The sequence below is a fragment of the Lithobates pipiens genome, unplaced genomic scaffold, assembly GCF_037356315.1.
Source record: "Lithobates pipiens isolate NorthernLeopardFrog02 unplaced genomic scaffold, aLitPip1_a1.2 Scaffold_13, whole genome shotgun sequence".
Taxonomy (NCBI): Eukaryota; Metazoa; Chordata; class Amphibia; order Anura; family Ranidae; genus Lithobates; species Lithobates pipiens.
The window spans coordinates 360,803,613-360,821,863 of record NW_027507718.1 but is presented as its reverse complement, the minus strand read 5'-3'; the positions used below and the strand labels follow the sequence as shown (position 1 = coordinate 360,821,863).

At 38.9% G+C, this 18,251-nt stretch overlaps 1 protein-coding gene across 2 annotated transcripts in view; it reads left to right on the top strand.

Annotated features, from left to right (window-relative positions):
* The window catches only part of SPOCK3 (SPARC (osteonectin), cwcv and kazal like domains proteoglycan 3), a 526,887-nt gene that overhangs the window by 325,458 nt on the left and 183,178 nt on the right, over positions 1-18,251 (top strand). For both annotated transcript variants that reach the window (XM_077477168.1, XM_077477167.1), the window contains exon 4: positions 1,867-1,984. In XM_077477168.1, coding sequence (XP_077333294.1) covers positions 1,867-1,984 — 118 coding nt within the window. The remainder of the gene's footprint in view (positions 1-1,866; positions 1,985-18,251) is intronic.

Sequence of the window (18,251 nt, the reverse complement as noted above, 5' to 3'; positions counted from 1 at the left end):
AATTGCTAGTGAGCACTGCAGGTGTGGTGAAAAATAAATTAAAGTAGAAGTTTAGCCTAAAAACTAACTAACGCTAAATCCACTTACAACCACATTCCAAGACTAATCTATCTAAACCTGTATAGCAAAAATCGCTATACCTTTTCTATATCCAATGTAGTCTGGTCCCATGCTGAGATGTCAGTGACGGCTTCTCTGTGTAGGCATGTGCAGGAGAGGCAGCTGACAATGGAAGCCTCATGGTAAGTCTTTGGATGACATTTCCCAGCCATTGTCAGTTATCTCTTCCGCACTGCATCTGCCACTGGAGACCAGACCAGATCAGCTGTAGAAAAGGTAAGTATAGCTATTTTTGCTTTACAGGGTTAAATAGATTAGTCTTAGCCCTTGTACACACGGTTGGAGATTCCGTCGGAATGTGTCCGATCGGAGCGTTTTGTCGGATATGCCGACTGTGTGTGGTATACATCGGACTGTTTCCGTCGGAATATCCGTCGGACCAAATTTTCCAACTTGCCGGAAATATTTTTCGACAAACTGCTCCGATCGGACATACTCCGATCATGTGTAGAGAATTCCGATCGGACAAAGTGCCACGCATGCTCAGATCAAATTCCTACATCAAAGCTATTGGCTACTAGCCTGAACGTAGTCCCATCGTAACGAAATTATGTCATCACGTTCTGAAAGATCAGATTTTCTGACAACTTTGTCCGACCGTGTGTATGCAACAGTTTCGGACAAGATCCGTCGGACAAAATCCGATGGATTTGGTTGTCGGAATGTCCGACCGTGTGTACAAGGGCTTAGAATGTGGCTGACAGTAGATTTAGAGTTACTTAGTTTTAGGCTGAACTTCTACTTTAGTGGTTCTAAAGGCAGAAGGTTTTCTTTTTATCTTAATGCATTCTATGCATTAAGATAAAAAAAAAAACTTCTGTATGCAGCAACTCCTCTCAGCTCCCCTAATACATACCTAGGCCCATCTCTATCCAGCGATGTCTCAGATGTGTGGGACACTCCCTCCTCATTGGCTGAGACAGCAGCGGGCATCATTGCTGTCAATCTAAGTCAGTGAGCCAATGAGGAGAGAGAGAGAGGGGGGGCAAGCCACAGTTCCATAGTCGGAATGGGCGCACAGAGCAGCGGCTTTGCTTGGGTGCCCCCATAGCAAGCTGCTTGCTGTGGGGGCACTCGGCAGGAGGAAGGGGCCAGGAGTGCTGGAAAGGGACCCAAGGAGAGGAGGATCCACTGCACAGAGCATGTAAGTATAACATGTTTGTTCTTTTAAACAAAAACAATACTTTAATATCACTTTAAAATGATATTAATCATGGCATAATTCCTTGCATGTCAATAAATAACCCTATATAAATGGCAAAGCATACAAGGAATATTGTACTATCAGTAGATCAGAGCATATTAGGGAAGCAATACTGGTAACATGATCTGTAAATAATTACAAGGCTTGAGAGTCACTGGGCAAAAGGTTTGGAAAACAACAAAGAACAAAAGAATGAAAATAAACATTGCAATGTTGGTTCCATTTATGCAAAGCTCTTCTATGTGTGCTTGGAACACTGTGTACATTCCGCTACACAAATAGTAAACATAATAAACATGAGACATAATGTACAGGTATAGAAGTTGTCATTTTATTATTCCGTGTCTTCCTTTCTTTATAGTACATTCAGTATGTACAGTATGAAATGTGTTATACTGTATTTAGTTGAAATGTTAAATATAATTAATGCACTATAGTGTAGTGTAGATACCTTATTGTAGATAAAAAATGTTTTAATGTTGCCACGGCTCTAGAGTTTAAACACCACAATATAGTATTTATTAAATGTTTATTTTTTTCAGCTCTGGATCCAGCAAAAGATCCATGTTTAAAACTGAAATGCAATCGGCATAAAGTATGCATTGCTGCCCAGAATCAGGAAACTGCAGTGTGTGTCAGTCACAGAAGACTTACCCACAGGTATGTAATGATTTAGATTTCATTCTGATGAGTTAAATATGTATGTTTTGTAGTTATTTTGTAAGGTTTACATCAAAACAGTCACAACTCAGCATCAGTCCTTGAAACCATTTTAAGCAGTGGAACTTACAATGGAAACATTTTGAATATTATTTTTCTCTACTAGATGTAAATGGTAACTGGCTCCTGAAGAGATATATTGTAGGGGGGTGAATATTGCAGTAATAGCTGCATCTTATTTTTTTAACCATGGCTGGCCTATTGTTTTTGAAATAACTCTGGCATTTGTAATTTAAGTAGATCTAAACCCAATCAATAAAATCTGAAATAGCCATCAACATGTTAAGCTCTTGCTGCCCTCGTAATTCATATGTACGATGGTGAAGAGGTTGGGATTTAATACCCATGTGCCACACACATGTGCTTCCGTGGATTGCTGAGGTGTCTGTACTGAGAGTATGCTTTTGAAACATCTCCCAGTCTTTAGTAATCTTCAGAAGCTGGTGGGACCCCAGCATAAATACTCAGTTAAAAGGACATCTGGTTTGGATTATTTTCAAAAAATGGTTTCAGTCTCTTCTGAAGTTTTCGTTTTTTTTGTGATACTGCCATGAAGGCACATGCTCAGGCACTTATTTTTAGGGGTGACAACTATATTACAATTGTGTTCCTGTGTTGTCATCCTGTAACGTGTGCCCAATGATGGAAACCACAAGCAGCTTTTTCAACACACATGGTCCACTGTTGTTAAAATCAGGAAGTAGGTCCCGAGCAATGATGTGCAGCCAACTTTGGAGCAAGTGCATGTAGACAGGACGTGGCTGAAAAAGGAGATCAGCAGCGCTGAGATGCAAAAAAATCCCATAGGCAGGACTTACCTAATTGTGAATGATTGGCCATGACAGTTCAACTTGGATGATTCAGTTTTAGCTGCATGCATGCATATTCATGCCACAGCTGTTCAAGAAAATATTTTATTGGTTGGATCTTCATGACTTCATGGCAGTTATAAACTTACCCCACCATTCCCTTTAAAACTCATTACCCATGTTTATTTTCTGCATGAGTCTCCTTCTAACCATACATGAAAGAAAGACTCCTTTCATCGGTTACATCAGCAAGTGAATTCTAGAAAGGCTTGCTTTTTTACATTTATTTATTAAAAAAAAAAAAAGATTTACAAATGAATGGCAATAGGGCTGCCACAAAATATTAGCTTAAAGGGTAAGTTCATCTTTGTACACTTTTTTTCCCCTAAATTCCAGTTCCCCTATGCACCAATATAGCATTCATGTACTTTTTTGTAAAAATATCAAAGCTTTCCATTAAATCTACAAATACTTACTTTTCTTGTCCTAATCCACATTTCCAGACGTTTCTATTAGTAATGTCTTCTTCCTGATCAGACTTTAGGTCATGACACAGGAAGGAGTTGGCCAGCTGAGCTCATTAGCACACACCCTGCATCATCCACTCTCCCATTCCCAGGTGCACATTTTTTTAATGAAATGCAAGCAATCGGTGATCACCCTTCTTACTAAATACACAATATACAATCAGATTGTATAGTGTATGGCCATGTTTATGCACCTAAAATTACTAGTTGCACTTTCATTGCCATTAATTGTTAATGGCACACCAAACACAAGCAAACACACATTTTGCCATGTGAAAAAAAAAAACGAGGGGCTGCACAGTAAAAAACCCACAAAATGCCAAAATGTCCCATTAACCACATGTAGTGAAGCCAATTGAAATCAACAGGCTGCCCTATGCATGTCGCAGGAAAAAACAGGCACAAATTGTTCACTCCCACTATACTAGATTTGAATGGGGCCTGAAAGTGAAATTGGTGTGATAACACAAGAACAATGGGGCTCCATTCACATCTGTGCGTTTCTTTGCATTTCAGAAATGCGCTGCACCAAAAATCACAGTAAAAAACACACCAAGCTCCACTCTGAAAAATAGTTCTGAAACTTCTTTGGGGCGATTGCTGTGTGTAGGGCAGCCCATTCAGGAGGATGGGCTGCCCTATGTGTGATGAGTAAAAAAGCTCCAAAACGACTGCCTCTTCGCAAAAAAAACACATGTGGGAATTTGAATTCCCGCTAACCAGAGTTGTGAATGGGGCTTGACAGCTGAGTGTTTCTGTCCACTCCCTCCTATGTACTTGTTTTAAGATGGCCATACACTATGCAATCTGATTGTGTATTTAGTGAGAAGGGTGATTACTGATTGATTGCATTTCATTAAAAAAATGTGCACCTGGGAATAGGTGGATGATGCAGGTTGTGTGCTAATGAGGTCCGCTGGTCAACTCATTTCTGTGTCATCAGCTGTCAAAATGTTTTGAAAAATGGCATAGGACCCACTCAACATTCATAACAGACCCTTAACTGAGTATGCAGCCCAGTAGATCAGGAAAGGAGGAGGGGGGGGGAGCGCACCTCCTTCTGAACCATACCAGACCACATGCCCTCAACATGGGGGGCTTGGTGCTTTCATCCTGTTTTATGTGGTATTTATAATCATTTTTTCTTTCTGTTGTAAATACTGCATAAAGCAATAGTGAATTGACATTTTCAGGATCACATGTGGTATTTGGGAAAACATCTAATTACTGCATGTGATCTACTTTTGTGGATGGAGCCGTTATTCCCTGCAAACTTCAGCATTTGCTTTCTTCAGTTCCCAGACATTTACAGAGTGTTGTTAAAAGAAGTGGGAATGCTACACTGTGGTATACATGGCCCTGTCACAAATTTTGGAATTGAGGTTGTACTTTGCCAGGTTTTTGTTGCCCTATCCAAACTTTTTTGAGACATGTTGCTGCCATCAATCACATTAGAAAGTAAGGTACTGTATAAGAATTTGTTTGTTATACTGTGTGTACATTTCAAATTTATCTACGTATACCATCAGTGGTGGGACAAGTTTAACTAGTGCCCAGGGCAAAAATGCAAAACTGCGCCCCCCCCGTCAAGGAGTTGGGAGGGGTTATAGATGTATATGCAGTGCTGAAATGTATGTACTGGTTACAGCAGGCTGCTGCAATGATTACAACTTATCAAATCTCCAAATCTCCCTAATTGCAAAAGCAGCTATATAGAGGTATACATTCTAATGCATATCAGGTCTGTGATACTTACTCTTATGCATGTCTTCACCTATCAGAGTACACACATATCCTTATTCTTAGAGAGTAGTAGTATGCATGTCAGTCCTGATGTGCATTAGAACGTGTAGCTAGTCCTGGGTACAGATTATAGTAAATGTTGGATATAAGGAGAAATCTTGATAAATTGTTATGTACATGGAGGTATACACATGCCAGGCTGTGTTGCTTTGTATCATAGTATGGCAAAAATAATTCCCTGAAGTGTTTGGTGGGTGGTACTACCTGCAGAATATGACCTAATCGGCCACCCGAAAACCATTTGCAATTTGTGTACTTACAGTGAAGACACCCGGTCGCATTTTATGACCAAAAGCTGTCATCTGTCTTTTGCTGGCCGAATTTCCGGCATAACACATACCTGTCAGAGCTCTCCTCTGCTGCAATATCAAAACCCACATAATATTCAGCTGTAGGACGTTGAAGCTGTTTCCTCCATCCTTTCAGTAACAACAATAGAGGAGGGCAGTAGCTCAGCTCAGGTCCCCTGTACTGCTATCAACTTCTAGGAATGCTGCCATTCGGTTCTCTGCAGCTTTGTCCCTCCATAGGACACACATATGCGGACTGTGGAGGTTAGCAGGAGCCTGACATGTAGCGAGGGGGCGGGGGTGGGGGGCAGTGATTGCACACACATAAGTTTTGTTTGTTCCTCTTGTCATTAGCAAAAGGCTGCATTTCTCTGCTCTGTGGAAACAAACTGAAGGACGCTTTACCCTCACTCCCCAGCGCTCTATACACAGAAGTAGGTTTTCCTCGTGGCTGTCCTCCTTTCTCCCGCCCACAGGTTGCTATTGGAGGGAAGAGAGAGCAGTCTCCTCCCTTTAGCAGCTATCGAGATTCCTGCTCTGCCTGATCTGCCTGACACTACCGGCACTGTAAGTGAGGCAGCTCCAGAACAGCACGGCTCTAGGTTGCCCCTCCTCCTTCATGTAATACTCCGCAAAGGGCACCCGTCCCGTCTGCCCACCCCTTTTACCGGCCCTGTATACCATAGTAGAGAGAGTAGAGGAGTAAAGAAAGGACCCTGGAGCTCCACCTGCTGGCTGCATGAAACACTTCATAAAAGCTGTTTGCTTACTGATGAAAAGCAATTGCTTCAGTTCCTTAAACTATCCTCTTCAGTTGGATTCTGCTTTCTGTGATTGTTACAATTATGCAGTAAATCGGTAAACATGTTTTAAAATGTATATCCTTTCAAAAACCTGGCAAGTTCTGTTGTAGAAACTAAAAATACAATTGAGACATAAGTAGTCTTATTGATATCATTCAATTTGCCATATTTCCAAGGTCACTAGGATGGTCTGAATGGAGTATTGTTCTGTATAGTTTCAACCAGCCTGGATTAATTTAGCATTGATGGTATTAATAAAAGAGAATGTCTGAAAGCTTGATTCACTAAGCAATGGCTTTACAACAAAAGCTGAGAGGTAGATCAGGTCTTCGTGCTTTGCATATAAATAGGTGTTGTATAGCTCCTGTTTAATGCTTTTTGAAACAGTAAATGGCTTTCCCAGCGCAATCCCAATGCAAGACAAGGCAAAAAACCTTGTTTAGTATCACATCAGTTCACACTACCGCGGCAGTGTGCTCTGAAAAAAGGTACAACATGTGGTAAATCTTTCAGCGCAGTTTGATGCGAAACATTCCGCTGTATTTCCACTACACTACAGCCAATATAACTTAATGATAAATCACTTTGTGACGTTTCAATAAAATTTACACAAATAAAAAAATAAAAAGTGTGATGAGCTCTTTACGCTGCATTGGCATTGCTTCCTTCACACCCCACATGACCAGTGGTTGTAGAATGGTTGTAGCCTTACACCATTCCCTTAACAGGGCCATGTTCAGCAGTGGCACCATCTGCTGAATGCAACATGCGGTTTTATTTTTGCTACACCTGAAAAGCCTCACAGCAATAGCATTTGTACAGGCTGCATCTGTCCCCCGACGCCTTTAACACTGAGAACCGAGCGAACAAACACTGTTGATCGCTCTGGTCTCACAGCTTCCTGAGCAGAGAGCTGCTGTCAGTCAGCAGCTCTCTGTTCTGCCCCCTCCTCACTTACTGGAGCTCTGAGCTGTGGCGGGGGTGGGAGCGGACAGCTCAGGCTCTAAGCAGCTTACAGAGAGGTTGAGCCAGGTTCAGGTCCAGGGATCTGGGTGGATACCGACTCCATGGTCATGATGACGCCTGAGCCTGGACCGACTCTGTGATGTCAGCAGAAAGCTGGTCACAGGTGTGCAAAGCAAACTGCACTCCTGTGATCCATAGAAGTACACCCAAACAAGCTTTGGCTGTACTCCATTAAAGGTTATTTACCCCCCTCCGAATTTGTTTTTTAATATACAACAGTTTACCAGTACTCAGATGTGGTGGTTGCATTCATTTTCTTGTTTCCAGATTTTTCTTTTTCTTTTTTTTTTAATTTAGTGATCCTGCCAGTAACATAATTCCTGTCCTATGGCAACAACAATCATTCACTGAATTGTATTTATAAAAGAGCACAAAAGAGTACAAGTCACCCTAGGCTGCCCACTCCTGATTTGGACTACATAATATCTCCCCCTTTTCTCATCTCCAAGAAGTTACAAGGATAGTGCATTTTTTTGGCATAAACAGGTAGTTTTCTTTACCTTTTCTATACCTTATCTATATAGCCTGAAAGAAAAAGAGCAACCAGATATAAGGACTTAAATGTTCCAATATAGTAAACACTTGTTCTTGGGTTTATATATAATTTAACCCCTTAGATTTTATAATATTTCATAATCCAATTTCCTCTTTTGTACTCTTAATTCTCTGTATCTCAGCATAATCTTCATATATAATTACTTAAATAACTCATAATTGTGATATAAAATGGAAACATGAAAAAACCTTCAGGCCCAGTTCACGCTGGTGCAACATGGGATCCGACTTGTTAGAGCACAAGTCGCATGACATGTCAAATTCAATGTTTCACTAGGAGAGCCTTCTTAACTGATCCAACACAACCAGTTCTGACTTTAGAAAAGGCTCCTGCACTACTTTGGTCCGACTTTGATATGAATTCAATACCAAAGTGTAAAAAGTCACATTAAGCCAGATCAAAGTTAGACTGAAGTTGCAGAGCAAAGTTGGAACGGAAATCAGGCGACTTTCATGTCCGAGCAGTGTGAACCTGTGCTTACTGAACAAGATTTATACATTTTTTAGGTACCCACTAACAATATTTAATACAATATATATAAATAATATAAATATAAAATACAAACATTTTTATATGATACTGACCGGCTCCTCCTGTGCATATACGTCGGCAGTCTAAAGATGGATATCTCGGTAATGGCAGCAGCTGCTGCCACATCAGAGGTATACATCTTTTTGGCTGGCGGTTCTCTTTACGATAATGGTGGTCTCTGCAGCGGATTCGCCAATACATCGCCTTTATCGGCAGGCGGGAGAGAGGCCACCCCCCTCCCGCCGCTCTCCCGGAGGCGATCGGACCTGTTCATGGCTGGGTATGGAGACGAGTGAGTGGAAGATGGCCCCCACCCATCTCCATACTATAGCAGGGCGGAAGAGATGTCAAAACGTCTCGTCCGCCCATACGTCTTAAAGGGACATTTTTCTATTGTCATTTGTTCAAATGACAATTAACTTTTTTTTTATTCCAATTAAGTCCAAATATGAGATCTGAGGTCTTTTTGACCCCAGAGGTATCGCCACAATCGTTAGTGCGAGAGCAATAATTCTAGCTCTAGACCTCCTCTGTAACTCAAAACATGCAACCTGTAGAATTTTTTAAACATGGAGATTTTTAAGGGTAAAAGTTTGACTCCATTCCACGAGCGAACGCAATTTTTAAGCATGACATGTTGGGTATCAATTTACTCAGCGTAACATTATCTTTCACAATATAAAAACAAATTGGGCTAACTTTACTGCTGTCTTATTTTTTTATTCCAAATTTTTTTTTTTTTTAAAACAAGTGCGCTTGTAAGACCACTGCGCAAATACGGTGTGACAAAAAGTATTGCAATGACCGCCATTTTATTCTCTAGGATGTTAGAAAAAAAATGTGTAATGTTTGGGGGTTCTAAGTAATTTTCTAGCAAAAAAACTTTTTTAACTTGTAAACATAGAGTTTGAATAAGAGGCCTGGTCTTTAAGTGGTTAAAAGCAGATGTTTGGTACAATATAAAATCATTATTTTCACAGACCATTTTAATTTATAGTGCTAACTTTGTATATGCAGCCCTTTATCTGTGACTGATTGTTTATCCCTATACATAATTATGATAATTCCTATCATATACTTATAACATCAAAATTGGAACCATATCTGTATAATAAATATCTAATTGCATTGGAGTAGTTTGATGCATTTTGGAGATATGAAATTTTTTGCTTCTTCAAGAACGCTTTGGAGGTAAGTCGAAGGAGCGTCCATCAAACGCTAGAGATTCTCATAGGGCACCAGTCAGAAAGTGCAGTATAATGTAAGTCCCAACAAATCCCACAGTAACTCTGTCAGAGGACAACACAATGTAAATCACACATATGGTCAGATAAATCATTTTGAAGCATCCAAAGACTCTCTACTACACCACAATGAAATCAGAGAGCAGAGATCCAAGAGATCAGGCTGCACACTTGATTTCACATAACTGCGAGTTACCTGGGTTGAACTTGGCTGTACTCTGCTGTGGATGACCATTCATGATTCACCATATAATAACATTCTTGCTCTTGAAAAATATTTGTTGGACATCTGTTTAGGCCTTATTACTTTGGAGTGTCCAAATCCCTGAATTACTCTCAAGGATTTTAGGGACTTAATTTACTGAAGTTTCTGATCAGCATTTTTGGAATTAATGAATTTTCATTTCTCGAAATGCGTTGAACTGCTGCTGGATAATTAATACACCAATACAGATCCAACTTTGATGTCATAAATGTATACAAAGGCATTATTGTTATACATAGGGGTAATTAGTGGTGGTGGTGGTGATGGGGGGTTTGGGTGGCTTCATATGGAAAGTTAGCACTATGAATTCAAATGGTCTGTGAAAATAATTGATTTTATATTGCACCGTATATATATATGCTTGTAAATGTATCAAATTTCAAAATATATTTTATATTTTGTTGTGAATGGGTACTATAAATCATAGTTGTGCTTCTATGTGAGAGTGTTGAATACATTTTGGAACCAATGGCAATTATTTTTTTCTTCAAACAGAAAATGTATGTTGTGCCAACATGTCTTTCAGCGTTTGAATTGTTTCTCCTATACAGGCCACAAGTACATTATAATAAACAATATCATAAACAACTGATATAATGTTAGCTGTTTATATGAATCACCTTCCCCGAGTGTGGATGTGTAAAGCTGCTACTCTTAATCATTCCTGAATGCTGTTTATATGAAAAACAAACAATTGTTTAGGTCCCAAAAATGTTACCGACCATAGTAGCGCATTGTTTTTCCTTGAAAGTCTATTAAAAATTGACAACTTTTTTCTATATGCTTAGGGGGTCTTTTTTTTTAAATTTTTTATTCTATTGCCAAAGCATGGTTATTTTTCAAAAAATTCCAATGTTTCTCTTTTTATGATTTCAGGGGGATATGATTTCAATTTATGAATACCGTACTGGTGACCCCTCAATAGGGATAAAACTTTTTTGCAGAAGGGAGTTTAACAAGACACTTGGCCACTCATTACAATTAGAAGAAAAGAGGTTTAACCTTAAACTATGTAGAGGGTTCTTTACTGTAAGAGTGGCAAAGATGTGGAATTCCCTTCCACAGGTAGTGGTCTCAGCGGGGAGCAACAATAGTTTCAAAAAACTATTAGATAAGCACCTAAACGACTGCAACATACAGGGATATACAATGTAATACTGACATATAATCACACACATAGGTTGGACTTGATGGACTTGTTTCTTTTTTCAACCTCACCTACTATGGTACTATGTAACCACCCTCTAACAAGAAGTCAGATCACAGAAGCAGGAGAAAAAGGAATTTGGAAATTTGGAGAAGGCTGAGAGAAATAGAAGATGCTTTTTTGAGTAACCACTACCGACCGTAGATCGCACACCGATGTATGTCAGAAGAATGGCACGGTGCGCAAATGGGTGTACCTGTACATCCCTCCATCATTGCAGGCTTGTGGGTGAGCGTACGCTGCTGGTGGCCCACGGTTGTCGCAAGGAGAGGCAGAACGGGGCTATGCCAATGTAAACAAGGCATTTCCCTGTACTGCCTAGTGACATGACAGAGATCTACTGCTCCCTGTCATCAGGAGCAGTGATCTGTCGTGTTCTAGTGAGCTCATCCCCCTACAGTTAGAACACACTGAGGGAACACACTTAACCCCTTCATCACCCCCTAGTGTTTAACCCCTTTCCTGTCAGTCACATTTATACAGTAATCAGTGGCTATTTTTAGCTCTGATCACCGTATAAATGTCAGTTGTCTCAAAATAGTGTCAAAATTGTCCACTCTGTCCGCCACAATGTCACAGTCCCGATAAAAATCACTGATCGCTGCCATTACTAATAAAAAAATGAATAATAAAATGCCATAAATCTATCCCCTATTTTGTAGACACTATAGCTTTTGCGTAAATCAATCAATATATACGCTTATTGCGTTTTTTTTTACCAAAAATATGTAGAAGAATACAAAAGTGAGTACACCCACCCACATTTTTGTAAATATTTGTATCATGTGACAACACTGAAGAAATTACACTTTGCTACAATGTAAAGTAGTGAGTGTACAGCTTGTATAACAGTTTAAATTTGCTGTCCCCTCAAAATAACTCAACACACATCCAATAATGTCTAAAGCACTGGCAACAAAAGTGAGTACAACTCTAAGTGAAAATGTCCAAATTGGGACCAATTGGCCATTTTCCCTCCCTAGTGCCATGTGACTCATTAGTGTTACAAGGTCTCAGATGTAAATTGAAAGCAGGTGTGTTAAATTTGGTGTTATCGCTCTCACTCTCTCATACTGGTCAGTGGAAGTTCAACATGGTACCTCATGGCAAAGAACTCTCTGAGAAAAAAGAATTGTTGCTTTACATAAAGATGGCCTAGGCTATAAGAAGAATGCCAAGACCCTGAAACTGAGCTGCAGCACGGTGGCTAAGACCATACAGCGGTTTAACAGGACATGTTCCACTCAGAACAGGCCTCGCCATGGTCGACCAAAGAAGTTGAGTGCACTTGCTCAGCGTCATATCCAGAGGCTGTCTGTTGGAAATAGATGTATGAGTGCTGCCAGCATTTCTGCAGAGGTTGAAGGGGTGGGGGTGAGCTTGTCAGTGCTCAGACCATATGCAATAGGTCTGCATGGCTGTCATCCCAGAAGGAAGCCTCTTCTAAAGATGATGCACAAGAAAGCCTGCAAACAGTTTGATGAAGACAAGTAGACTAAGGACATGGATTACTGGAACCATGTCCTGTGGACTGATGAGATCAAGATAAACTTAATTGGTTCAGATGGTGTCAAGCATTTGTCGTGGCAACCAGGTGAGGAGTACAAAGACAAGTGTGTCTTGTCTACAGTCAAGCATGTTGTTGGGAGTGTCAGAGTCTGGGGCTTCATGAGTGCTGCTGGCACCAGGGGAGCTACAGTTCATTGAGAGAACCATGGCAACATGTACTGTGACATACCGAAGCAGAGCATGATCCCATCACTTTGGAGACTGGACCGCAGGGCAGTATTCCAACATGACAATGGTCCCAAACACACCTCCAAGATTACCATTGCCTTGCTAAAGAAGCTGAGGGTAATGGTGATGGACTGGCCAAGCATGTCTCCAGACCTAAAACCTTTTGAGCATCTTTGGGGCATCCTCAAACGGAAGGTGGAGAAGCACAAGGTCTCTAACACCAGCACTGTGATGTCATCATGGAGGAGTGGAAGAGGACTCCAGTGGCAACCTGTGAAGCTCTGGTGAACTCCATGCCCAAGAGGGTTAAGGTAGTGCTGGAAAATAATGATGGCGACACAAAATATTGACACTTTGGGCCTAATTTGGTCTTTTTCACTTAGGGGTGTACACACTTTTGTTGCCAGAAGTTTAGACATTAATGGCTGTGTGTTGAGTTATACAAGCTATACTCACTACTTTACATTGTAGCAAAGTGTAATTTCTTCAGTTGTCACATGAAAAGTTATAATAAAATATTTACAATGAGGGATGTATTCACTTTTGTGAGATACTGTACATATCAGCCTAAACTGAGGAAGAAATTTGTTTAGTTTTTTTGTATTTTTTGGGAGGGATATTTATTATAGAAAAAAGTAAAAAAATATTGCTTTTTTTTTTAAATTGTAGTTTTTTTTTTTTTTTATTGCACAAATAATTAAAACCACAGAAGTGACCAGATACCACCAGAAGAAATCTCTATTTGTGGGGAAAAAAAGGACGTGATTTTTGTTTGGGTGCAATATCACACGACAGCGCAATTGTCAGTTAAAGCGCCGCAGTGCCGTAACGCAAAAAATGCTCTGATCATTAAGGAGTAAATTCTTCCGGGGCTGAAGTGGTTATTATATACTTGAATTTTTTATTTTTTTTGGCTCTAAACCACAGTTTGGTGTCACTTTAGGCTCAAACATGTTACTGTGAAACAAATGGGATTTAAAACATCTTGGCACAGGTCCTTGTGGCAAGTCCAATTTGCCCTTTTTTGCTAATTTCTGTCTTTCCGCTTGTAATTGTGCTATAAGTTGCTCACAAAATGTAATTTATTTGTAGTTTCATTAAATCTCCTTTTTTACAACGTTTGGTCATTTACTCTTTAACTCACCCAGGCTAACCAGTGGCTTCTCAATAGTAATTTAAATCCAATGGAAATATAATGATATTTTTATTATATATAGTCCCTGAGCAGTAATATGATTTTATAGCTGCTATTGCTATTTTTGTAGGATAATTTGCAATAAATTAGCAATTTTGGAATAAAGCATCTGTTTAAAACTTGAAATGAGTAGCGTGCTGCACATATATTTATTTTCTGTTATATATTGTAAAATGAAACCTCCTATTCACTTCCACTTTCTTTTCATATATAGAAAAACTACATAAGATAGGTTCAGGATTTGCCATGTTTAAAGGCTGTCATACAAGTTTGGCTCCTGAACTACACGTATTGTGACATTGAACCATTGTCCAGGAAGTAAAAACTCTAGCTTTTGAGGAATGAACGAGTTTGAAATCGTATTTGCTCTCTGCACTCCAAAACTTCTTATAAAGGTTCAGTAATAAAATCGTGTGACTAGGGAGGCACTTAAAGTGGAATTAAAAAAAAAAGTGAATAGGCATGATCTTTATTGCAGAAGAGACATGCAATAAATTAAATGTATTTTCCATTTTTCAATCTTCTGCACAATGTACATTGAGCTGCTCTTTTAAGACCTCTTCTCACCTCAAGTGGCTGGACCATTTTTGCTATTTTTTCATTATTCTATAATGTTTCACTATTTTTTTTTTACTTACAGCTATGCAAATTTGTAAAATACAACTCAAACCATGCATGTTCTAAAAGCAGAGGAACTGTACAATAAAAACATGGTGTAAGTAAATGTGCGGCACCAAAATTTAGAACCCATTTTTGCTTAGATACTCAGTTAAAGGATACAAACATTTAGTAACAAGAAGATATAATAATCATTCCACTAAATAAAAAAATAAATAAAATAGATAAATAAAATAGATATGTACTGTCCACTGTGTAACACTAATATATCCAGTAATTATCTTTCACCAGGGTGAAAAAGTGCAGGTAAATACTCATTAAGGAAAAGATCAATAAAATCCACTTAGAACAATGGTTGTGTCTTGATTCTTAGTTTCCACCACCAAGGAGTTTTACAGCACCAAGAGTGTCCTCAACCAGCACCACTATGCACTTACCAACTGCCAAGCTGCATGATGGAAGCAGCAAACAAGGCATATACACAGATGATATCTCAGCTTCACCACTCTTATGATGTCTCCAGGCCACGGCACTTCGCCACACCAGGGATCACCCAAAGCATTTGCATGGCAGTAAGTTCAGACGGAAGTCCCCTGAAGATGTGCCCTGAAAGCCCAATGTTTCTAATTTGTCTGGATTTTTATTTTTTAACCAGCTTTATTGCCTTTTTACTAATAAATTCTTACACTACACAAGTATTTTTTGTGGCTCTGTTTTGTGAGCGGTTTCCCCCACTAAGTGAAATTCATCTATGCATTTGACTTGTTTGCTGCTTCTATCATGCAGCTTGGCAGTTGGTGAGGGCATAGTGGTATTTTAAATCATGCTGTAGTTATAGGTACCAATACTTTTAGGGGACTTTTAGTTGAGACATAGCAGGTGTGCAAAAGGATCTAGTGGGATGTGGCAGCCAGACATTGTGTTATAAAATCAGCTTCTAACTTCAGCTTGTCAGCTTGGAAGCTGATTGGTTTCTATGCAGAGCACTCCAGTTTTAGTAAATCCTCCCAGTGCCCGTCTTTTTAAGGAGCCGCCTGCATCCAAGAACCACTTTTTTTGTCTGTGCACATGGCATAAGAAGGGATTAACCTCACTTGAGATCACAATGTTATAATAATTAAGAAATGGTGTTGCGCTCCAGCTAAATATATCTAATTAAGCTAAGATGAGCTAACATGTACTCAAGTACCAACCAAACAAAAATAAAATAAAATAAAATGTGGAACTGTATGTTTAAATAAACTCAGACAATGTGCATAAATTCCAAAGTGCAATATAACAAGTCAGATTGTGCACTTAACATAAAAAAACTTAGTATAAGAGATCTTCTGTTGATGATAGTGAAATAGTGTTGAGTGCACACATATGTATAAATGATATGGCACAGAGAACAATATAAAAAAAAAAAAAAAAAAAAAAAAAAAAAAAAAAAAAAATGTTGTTATACAAGTGCAATACAAATCAAAAAAATGCACAAAATGCTAATAGTCCATGTGCAGTGCACCATGTGTATGAACAAAATACTAATAGTCCATAAACAGTGAGATGTGTGTTTGAACAAGAGCTCCAAAAAAATATATAAGGTGAACTAAAGTTATACAAAAAACATGTCCATTTAGTGGTAAAATATGTCCATTTAGTGATAAACAAAGCAGTATCCTGCGTGCTCCAAAAACAAGAGGTGAATTCCACCAGTGCTCCTATGCGTATTGTATCCTCACACTAGGTGCAGTAATTACCTTACCTTACTGCTGTAAGGTAAACAGCATTTCCAAAGTGACGCTTGTTGTCCAGTAATGCAGGTACAATAGGTGATGTGATCCCAGACTCTCATTCACCGTGGGCACGTTGTAGCATGCAGGAAAAACAAGGGGAACACTCCAATGGTGAAGTACGTCTTCACAATTTATTGGATATAAAACGAAGATATAGGTCATTTACTCTTTAACTCACCCAGGCTAACCAGTGGCTTCTCAATAGTAATTTAAATCCAATGGAAATATAATGATATTTTTATTATATATAGTCCCTGAGCAGTAATATGATTTTATAGCTGCTATTGCTATTTTTGTAGGATAATTTGCAATAAATTAGCAATTTTGGAATAAAGCATCTGTTTAAAACTTGAAATGAGTAGCGTGCTGCACATATATTTATTTTCTGTTATATATTGTAAAATGAAACCTCCTATTCACTTCCACTTTCTTTTCATATATAGAAAAACTACATAAGATAGGTTCAGGATTTGCCATGTTTAAAGGCTGTCATACAAGTTTGGCTCCTGAACTACACGTATTGTGACATTGAACCATTGTCCAGGAAGTAAAAACTCTAGCTTTTGAGGAATGAACGAGTTTGAAATCGTATTTGCTCTCTGCACTCCAAAACTTCTTATAAAGGTTCAGTAATAAAATCGTGTGACTAGGGAGGCACTTAAAGTGGAATTAAAAAAAAAAGTGAATAGGCATGATCTTTATTGCAGAAGAGACATGCAATAAATTAAATGTATTTTCCATTTTTCAATCTTCTGCACAATGTACATTGAGCTGCTCTTTTAAGACCTCTTCTCACCTCAAGTGGCTGGACCATTTTTGCTATTTTTTCATTATTCTATAATGTTTCACTATTTTTTTTTTACTTACAGCTATGCAAATTTGTAAAATACAACTCAAACCATGCATGTTCTAAAAGCAGAGGAACTGTACAATAAAAACATGGTGTAAGTAAATGTGCGGCACCAAAATTTAGAACCCATTTTTGCTTAGATACTCAGTTAAAGGATACAAACATTTAGTAACAAGAAGATATAATAATCATTCCACTAAATAAAAAAATAAATAAAATAGATAAATAAAATAGATATGTACTGTCCACTGTGTAACACTAATATATCCAGTAATTATCTTTCACCAGGGTGAAAAAGTGCAGGTAAATACTCATTAAGGAAAAGATCAATAAAATCCACTTAGAACAATGGTTGTGTCTTGATTCTTAGTTTCCACCACCAAGGAGTTTTACAGCACCAAGAGTGTCCTCAACCAGCACCACTATGCACTTACCAACTGCCAAGCTGCATGATGGAAGCAGCAAACAAGGCATATACACAGATGATATCTCAGCTTCACCACTCTTATGATGTCTCCAGGCCACGGCACTTCGCCACACCAGGGATCACCCAAAGCATTTGCATGGCAGTAAGTTCAGACGGAAGTCCCCTGAAGATGTGCCCTGAAAGCCCAATGTTTCTAATTTGTCTGGATTTTTATTTTTTAACCAGCTTTATTGCCTTTTTACTAATAAATTCTTACACTACACAAGTATTTTTTGTGGCTCTGTTTTGTGAGCGGTTTCCCCCACTAAGTGAAATTCATCTATGCATTTGACTTGTTTGCTGCTTCTATCATGCAGCTTGGCAGTTGGTGAGGGCATAGTGGTATTTTAAATCATGCTGTAGTTATAGGTACCAATACTTTTAGGGGACTTTTAGTTAAGACATAGCAGGTGTGCAAAAGGATCTAGTGGGATGTGGCAGCCAGACATTGTGTTATAAAATCAGCTTCTAACTTCAGCTTGTCAGCTTGGAAGCTGATTGGTTT